At 37.3% G+C, this 9,468-nt stretch overlaps 1 protein-coding gene across 4 annotated transcripts in view; it reads left to right on the forward strand.

Annotated features, from left to right (window-relative positions):
• The window catches only part of LOC145256474 (neo-calmodulin-like), a 297,211-nt gene that overhangs the window by 138,366 nt on the left and 149,377 nt on the right, over nt 1–9,468 (forward strand). For all 4 annotated transcript variants that reach the window (XR_013863996.1, XM_080115415.1, XM_080115413.1 and 1 more), the window contains exon 2: nt 8,731–8,761. Coding sequence is in view for 3 of the 4 variants with exons in the window: in XM_080115415.1 (XP_079971541.1) it covers nt 8,731–8,761 (31 nt within the window). In the remaining variant the exon portion in view is untranslated. The remainder of the gene's footprint in view (nt 1–8,730; nt 8,762–9,468) is intronic.

A 9,468-nucleotide genomic window follows, 5' to 3' on the forward strand; every position in this document is an offset into this window, starting at 1 on the left:
GGGGGACCAGAGATTGGAGTTCAGACGAGCACCTGCCATGGAAATAACGATAAAACAAGGATAGGCTCGCAACGTCTCTTCTGTGGGAGAGATGTTGCAGGGTAGAGAAAAGGGCATACCCCACTAAGCCACGAAGTCTATTTTGTACTCTGTCAAGGCAGGATAGACTGTTTTTCTCCAAATATAATAATAAGCTATATCTCCTAATATAATAATAAGCTATATCTCCTAATATAATAATAAATCTGTTCCTTTTTTTTTTTTTTTTTTGTAAGAAGAAATGGTTTGCTGAGATTTTATTATTTCCCATGGTCGGTGTAACATAAAATATTCCCCCGTAAAAAATCCATTTTTATCTGTAAGATAGAAAAACTACTTTAAAGATCGGATTTCCCCCCCCCCCCATTTTCAATACTTATCGAATGAATTTCTGTACAAAACATATTTAAGAAGACTGCTAGACATATAAATAGCTTTGTGTGAAATTTGCAAAAGGCTCAGCCGTTTCGGGACCTATGAGGAAGGAACTCACCCCCCCTCCACATAGTGACTTTTATATGATAGTAGAGATAGAGAAGTTAAGCTATGTTGTCATGGTTGTTTCTTACGATGACAGCAATAAGCAAGAACATGGCTTGATATCCACGAGTAGGCAATCAATCAATGTCTTTCCTGATGTAACGAAATCTCCATGTATCTGAAGATTTCGCGATTGCTTCTCAAAATAGCTTAAGGTGTGTCTCGTTGAATATTAGTGACTCAGGTTTTACCAATGCCAATTACAGCTGGTACCGATTATCGCGATGTCTTTGAATTCCGGAGAAAGTTTCAAGACATTTATACACACGCACAAACGCACACAAACACACGTAATATATATATATATATATATATATATATATATATATATATATATATATATATATATATAACAATAATCTACGAACACGCGTGTTTCGGGCCCCTACCCCTCTTCAGTGTAGATTGACTGTTGTAATGGATTAAGACACGCTGGACTGAAATATATAAGGCCCGGATTTCGAATCCCAACAACAGTCAAGCTACGTAGATTACTGTTTAAAAAAAATAATAATAAAATAAATAAATAAAAATATGTCCAAATAAAAAATGGGCGACATTCTAAAAAAAAAAAAAAACACCGGATCTCCAAGGTGGAGACGTTAACCTTAATATCGTTTTAAAAAATCAACAACAAAACTACGTATATATATATATATATATATATATATATATATATATATATATATATATATATATATATATATTTCCATAGACAAACAACGTCGGAGCTCACAAGTGACAAAAGGTCGGGAATGCAAGACTTAAGTTTCGTCCTACACTTAGGCTCATTAGTTAGACACATCCGAACTCGGGATTCGAAACCCGAATCTCTTGCATGCGAGGGGGAGTACTCTGCCACTTGAAGAAACGCGACGCACACTAGATGTATTAACTAACAGACACCAAGCACATCGCTGCGAAACCCGACTATGGGAGGAACCTATTTCGTCTCAAACAAGGAGTGTGGTCATCCAACCAACGAGAACCTAAGCCGATGTCTCACAAGTAGGATATATATATATATATATATATATATATATATATATATATATATATATATATCTATATCTATATCTATATATATATATATATATATATATATATAAACAAAATTACTATTAGTTGCGACAATAAATTTACTGTTTCAGTCTAAAAATACATCAGGGGACAAAAATTCATGCCTCGACTAAGACTTTGACCCCTATTATGACCCCTTAACATTTATTGTTTTTGGTTCAAATCAAGTTATTAAATTAAATCCATGTCCAAGGAATCTATATCTAAAATTTCAGGTGTTTAGACCCAAAATTGTTGGAGGAGTTTGGTAGAGTTCTCAAAGGTCAAATCGTTGAACTTTGAGCCCCTAGCAGCCCAATTTCTGACCGAAAACCGATCACAAAGATTTTCCTAAATCTCAGTATCCTGCATATCAAATTTCAAGTCTGCAGACTGAAAATTGACAGAATTATTGCGTAGGGAAATGTACACAGATACACACACACACACTGACATACGCACAGACACGTTCACTTTTATAGATATAGATATAGATATAGATATCTGTGTGTGTGTCTGTGTATGTACATTTCCCTAGCAAAGCACTCTGTCAATTTTCAGTCTACAGACTCCAGATTTAACATAAGTGTATTGAGATTTGGGAAAACTTTTTTAATTGGTTTTCTTGGCTGTCAAGGGGTCAAAGTTCAATAATTTGACCTTTGAAAACTCTACCAAACTTCTCCGCCAATGTGAAATTTTAGATGTAGGTTACTTCGACATGGATGAAACGTTTTAATTCGATTTGAGCCGCGAACAATAAATGTTAAGGTGTCAAAGTTTGAAAAAATTTGACCTCTTCGGTCTCTACCAAATTACTCAGCCAATTTTTGGTCTAAACATTTGAAATTTTACATAAAGTGTATTCAGACGTAGGGAAAGCTTTTTAATCGGTTTTTGGCCGAAAATTTGAGCTGCCAAGGGGGTAAAAGTTCAAAAGATTTGGCACGTGCAGTCTCTAGCAAACTATCCAGTTAAGTTTGGGTCTAAACATTTGAAACTTTACATAAAGGGTATTCAGACATGCAGCAAGCCTAAAAATCAGTTTTGAGGCGAAAATTTGGCTGCAAAGAGGTCAAAACTGAAAGAGTTGACCTTTGAAGACTCTACCAAACTCCTCTGCCAATTTTGGGTCTAAACACTTGAAATTGTAGATGTAGACTACCTAGACATTAGTCAAACTTTTTAATATATATATATATATATATATATATATATATATATATATATATATATATATATATATATATATATATAAGTAAATTCTTGGTACAGCAAAATGGAAGGAGAAATTTCAGAGGAAACATAATTTAATTTAAATCAAAAAGATCAAAGAAACAAAAAAAAAACGGGCAGGTGGAATTGCTAAAATTTCCTTAAGGGACCCTCTAAGAGGAAACGTCAGAATGATAAATTAAAAGCTAAGAATAGAATGAGGAAAGAAGGAAAATTGGTTTCAGTTGGAAAACCAATGAGAGAAAAAAAAAAAAAAAAATATATATATATATATATATATATATATATATATATATATATATATATATATATATATATATATAATTCTCACTGTTCAGGTGGTTTTAAATCAGTAAATATTTCCAACTGATGTTTCAAAATCTTTTGTCTACAAATATATATATATATATATATATATATTGTCTATATATATATATATATATATATATATATATATATATATATATATATATATATGCGCATAAAGTTATGAACAGTACATAGAGCTTGAAAAAAGCCGAGCTGAACTGCTAGTACATTATATTCATGCTGGTGTGCAGAGATCGAACAGAGGGAAAGAGAAAGAGAAAGGATGAAAAGGAATTAAGATAGAGAAGAAAAGCTGAGGCAGGGAGAGAAGAATTAAGGAGAGTCACACAGAGAGAAAAAGAGAGAAAGAGTGTGAGTGGTGTCTGTCTGTCTGTGTAATAAACATTATAGCTAACCTACCAACAGACCGAACCAATCCGTAGCCATATAACAAAGATCAAAACCTCGCTTCTTTGTCGATTCTTAGCTATAGTGCTACTTGTACGGGCACGTAGCTCTAACTTCTAATTTACCTATAGTTGCGATTATTTTTGATTTCCGGTTTCTGGTGGCCAATTGGAGGAAGAAACAAGAAAACCGTACTTAACATGGAGAAATGGGAAGCGCTTTCACGTTATCAAAGAGGAACATAATTATTCATCAGAAGGGACCATATCTTGAGTGTTACCGCCGTCCTTTGAAAATGAGCAAGCAATCTTGATTTAAGGCACCTCCAATTCTCTGCTCAAAATCAGTGACGTCATCATTGCGTGCATACATATTAGTAATCAAAAGCGATAACCTTGAATAATGGAAATAACGACGCTTTGCTGTTATTGGGTTTTTATTAGATTTGGATGTTGACACAAATACAGGGTGCCCCAAAAGGTGCAAACACATTTGTGGGTCAAAACAAATTATATATATATATATATATATATATATATATATATATATATATATATATATATACTTCATGTACTCACATAAAATTAATATACGAAAGTATAGATTTATGCGTAAACTTTAAGTATTTACTTCAAAAGTGCTCAATACGTAGGTAGAGCTAGTTAGTAATTTATAAAATATATATGGCGATTAAGCTACACTGAATATTCCGCGTTTCATCCACTCTATGATTCGTCAGGCTTATGCTCGCATTCTGTGGTTGTTTCTCGTTTTTATATGGTCCTCTTCTGTTGAGGATTTTAGTTAGCCAATCAGCTTTCTAGTATCCACCGCGCCCCTTCCTATCAACCAATGGGTATGCATTTTATCGAACAAAGGATCTGTTTTAAAACTAGGTTAGTGGTTTAAAGAACCCCAAAATCTATTAAACTGTAGAAGAGAAATAGCAAATAACTGTGTTCACAAAATAAAACTTACTCTAGGATAGCGATACAAAATAGCTTTAAAACTAACAAAAACAATAGAAAATAAACAAATAAATAAATTAAATAAACATGAATATACATAAACGATCACACATATATGTATGTATATATATGTATATATATGTACATATATGTATGTACACATATGTATATTTATAAAGAAAAGGAAAAGGTCTGCCTTAAACCACTAACCTAGCTCTAAAACAGATCCTTTGTTCGATAAAATGCATGCCCATTGGCTGATAGGAAGGGGCGCGGTGGATACTAGAAAGCTGATTGGCTAACTAAAATCCTCAACAGAAGAGGACCATATAAAAACGAGAAACAACCACAGAATTCGCGCATAAGCCTGACGAATCCTAGAGTGGATGAAACGCTGAATATTCAGTGTAGCTTAATCGCCATATATATTTTATAAATTACTATATATATATATATATATATATATATATATATATATATATATATATATTACTCATGTTCACCCCTTACAAAGATATGGCCATAGGACGTAAGGGGCTACTATTTGGGGCCATGTCTCGGAAATATTAACTAGATATTTGTTTATGTTACATTTAAACTTCTGCATATAAGTACAGCCAGGGAAGCAGGAAGCAGGAAGGGAATTCCAAAGTCTAGCTGTTCGAGAGAAGAAACTATTAGAATAGAAAGCTTTCTGGCATTTAGGGACATCAACAGTGAAGGGGTGAGATCTTATTGCTAAGCGGGTTTGTCCGGGATATGTACGTTCGAGGGGATACAAGTGAAACGAGTTCATCAGAACCCATTCCGTTAAATAAAGAAAATATGTTTTTTTATTTTTTAAATGTACATAAAATGCCATTTTATTTTAATTTGGTCAAAATTCATTTATATCTGTATTTTTGCAATTTTTTAAAGATGTTCTCAAATCATTTGATTTCTTTACGTGGTGATATTGGTTGGCCCGCAAGATCGTCTGATCTAAACCCCTGTGATTATTATTTTGTGTGTGTGTGTGTGTGTGTGTGTGTGTGTGTGTGTGTGTGTGTGTGTGGAGATATTTGAAGTCAAAAGTGTTTAGTAAATACCATCGACCTCTTATAAAATTAAAACGAGTTATTCGTTCTGAAATTGCTGCTATTCAACCTGAAATTATCCATCAAGTTCCTATTTACTTGTTTCTCCACGAGGGCAGAGTAAGACACTAAGGTCGGTTTTTAATGTGGCAGAAAAAAACACAAATAAAAATTAGTCGTGAGGAATTTCTGCTCCACTGACAGAGAACAAAAAATTGAAGTGTAGCATCAGAACAGATACTACACTTTGAGTTATATAGTTTTTATTCACTCCTGAAGGTTACAAACAAAACAGAACTAAACAAAAAATCAGGCACAAGGCCACTCGAAAATTGGAGGGGGATGTCTATGGTCATCCTCGTCCATGTACTTTAGCTAGTTTATGCTTGATCCTAGCTAAAGTTCTCATTTACCACAATACCTCAAGCAGACAAGGAGTCGTCCTACCTAAGATTCCCAAATCATATCTTGTGTGTGTGTGTGTGCTGTTTTGTTTGGTTTTTTTTTGTTTTGTTTTTTTTTGTTTTTTTTGTTGTTGTTGTTGTTGTTAATAAGCAATGAAATAAATTTGTAAACATAAAATTTTATAAAAAGTCGTTTGTTTAATTTTATTTCACTGTTTTCCGGTTTGGTGTTGGCCGAAAACAAGCAAGTCGCTCTCAATATGGGGCTAAAATTTTAGGCAGGAGCAAAGAAATTGGAGTTGGGCGGTGGGGGGGGGGGGTATGTAAAGTTTCTCCAAGATTTTTTATTGTGGTAGCCGGGGACGAAACAGAAAGGATCGGGGGTGTGGGTATCTTGGAGGTTTTCTATAGGAGATGGAGGAGGCCATTCACTCGGCTAGCTAAGAACCTAGTCTAAACGCTTGTTTTAGGGGTCTCAAGTCCAGCAGGATCTGGACCCGTGTACGCCATACTTAGGCGGGAAAAACGATTTACAACTACGCCCAGACTCACTATTTTTGTCCATCTTCGGTCAAAGGCCTCAAATTATAATCTTTTGCTGTCACATCTGATCTTTACCTTCAGCTGGTGCTTGAAGAAGAGGACCAGATCCTGATCAGCAAAAGCATCGCAAGAAACACCATTCGTTTCTCTCTGTTCCACGGCGGCTCTGCGCTGTGAATGACACGTCCAGCAGGTGAAGCCGCTCAGAATCGATGCGAACTGTCATCTCATTGACACGCCCAGTACTGTCTGAGTCCACTGCAATCAAAGAACATGTGTTCTGGCGTTTCCTCGGCTGGGACACTGCAACGGGCACCCTGACGACCTCACTAGTCCGGCACTTTTCAAGATGGCGGTGAGGGGCAACACATTTCGGGCCAATCGCCAGGTCAAGAAAAACTCAGAGTTGTTGAGATGACTCGAGCCTGGTGCCCAGCTCCACCAGGATCAAATATCATCCTTTGACAACCCCAGATGCTCGACGAGTGGATTATCGGCGCCGCCCCCCCCCACACACCTCACTAGATCCTTATATAGTTCCTTTCTAGTCAGTCGTGAAAGGTCTCTCAAGTACTGCATGTTGCTCGACGGTTTTCAATGTACCTCGATCTTGTGGCCGAGGATGAGGTCAGGAAAAGCGACCTCGACCATGGTGTGCCACGCAAACTCTTCTGTCAAGGTTCGGCTCAGTAAGGCCAGCCTCTCGGCGTCTGTATGGCACCTTAAGTTGGGAACTCCCAAACCTCTCTCATACGGACGTTGAACACACACCTGTCAATGAACTCATGTTTCCCTTTGTCCCAAAGAAGCGAGGACAACTTGCTCTGTAGGGATTTTAGATAGTTCTCAGGCAAGGGAAGTACAGTCAGTCAGTAAAGGATGAGTGGAAAGACGTAGATAGCATATGCCTCACCCTGCCCTTCAAGGATATTTCCTTTGAACCCACAGGTCGACCGTGGCTTCAACCTTTGACTTTACCTCCGACCAATTCTTTTCCAGCGGAAGGTCCGCTCCGAATCACACGCCGGGGATCCGAACTGTAGGGAGTAGGGAGGAAGTCGACGTCCCTCCAGGCTCCCAACCACAGACCAGTCAACTTGCTGCAGTTAATTTTGGCCCCCCCTGGTCTTTTCGTACTGTGTGAGCGCCTTTGTCACCGCCTCGATGTTTTGGAAACTCGACACAAAGACGGTGATGTTATCAGTGAATGCGGAAACTCTGGTTCTCGATCCGTCAGGCAGAGCGATCCCGCACCAACCGGACTGGCCTCCTCCTGCCTCAACTTGTGAAGTAGCGGCTCCAATGTAATCAGCTAACGTATTAATAAATTTATTAATACGTTAGCGGTTTCCTTATTTTATGGGACAGGGCTGAAAGGTAAAGAGAGTCCTTACCCTTAGTTAGTGTATTTTTGTTTTTGCAGTGTTTTGTTTTGTGCATATGAGAATTTCCCATGCTCCTAGTTCACAAGATAAGCATTGACGGTAAGACGATGTCGAGCGTACTCGATTTTATGTTTGACTTGGCGTTGTGTGTGCCGACGCGGTGCAGCCGCTAGTATTTGATATAATATTTAAGAGTATTTTACGATCAGGCGGCGCCGAGCGGCCTGCTGGTACAGAGATAATGCAAAAACTGCATAAAAAAAGTGACAACCTGTTGTATGACCACATGCTTGAAAGATATACAAAGAAGATTCCCCGGTCGTAACGTTTCAGGCAGGTAGTAATAAACTAACTCCACCTCCAAATAGGGAAGGCAAGGCCTATGTGTGTGTATCTACTAGGACTAGCCAGAATTCATAGCCTGGCCTGACAGATTAAAGAACCACTGAAATGACCAAGTCTCTATTAACTGTCGAGAACGGATACCCGATCGGTATCTTCCCGTTATCTCTTCTAAGAAGCATCCAAAGTTTACCACAAGATCAATCTTTAAATTTTTTTCTCTTGTTTTATTTATTTTTTGTTTGTTTTTTTTTTGTTTTATTTTTTTTTTTTTGGTTTTTGCTTGTTTTTTTGTTTGTTTTTCGCTTTGTTTTTTGTTTTAGTTACTTTTTGTTTTGCTCCATTTATCTTGTTTACGTTTGCGATGTTTGTTTATTCGACATGCAGATTGTATAACATAGCTTTCCTTTGTCTTCTTCAGGTCGAGTACTTGTCAGAAGATAAAATTGGATGTAAGTAATTTATGTCTCCTGCCGCTATTCCCCTACACTTTCCCACCTCCCCCATCCATCCCTCTCCCCCTTTATCATCTTCATTTTATCTACCTAACCATTTATCTAACCATTCCTCAAATATAATTACAGATGTAAGTATAAAATATTTAATGGCGTTGTGCCAATCTAAGCTGCTCCGAATATCGAATTTTCTTTTCATATTTAGTCAAGTGCGTTGAGGAACCAACGGCTGAACCTAACGATGAATATATACCGGGAGACATTCCGAATTCCGCGAGGTATGCTGGTAGGATTGTTGCTAGTCTAACAGTACTGAACGAAACAGCCCGTCGACAAAACAGCCCCTCTCTCTCTCTCTCTCTCTCTCTCTCTCTCTCTCTCTCTCTCTCTCTCTCTCTCTCTCTCTCTCTGTACACACACGCGCGCGCACACACACACACACACACACACATATATATATATATATATATCTGTGTGTATATATATATATATATATATATATATATATATATATATCAACAGGCTCCTTCAGTCTTTAACAGACTATGGATACCAACGAAGGAGTGCCTGCGCGTGAAATTTTGGTGGCAAGTCGACATTGTTAAATACCAGTGGCAAGTGAAGTGTATGTACAGGATGGCTGGAAACAAATGCTGAGATATACAGAGAGCATATACAGCGGCTAGAATTCCCAAATGGTCACC

Source organism: Euprymna scolopes, chromosome 32 (assembly GCF_053919585.1).
Source record: "Euprymna scolopes isolate OS-2025 chromosome 32, ASM5391958v1, whole genome shotgun sequence".
Lineage (NCBI taxonomy): Eukaryota > Metazoa > Mollusca > Cephalopoda > Sepiida > Sepiolidae > Euprymna > Euprymna scolopes.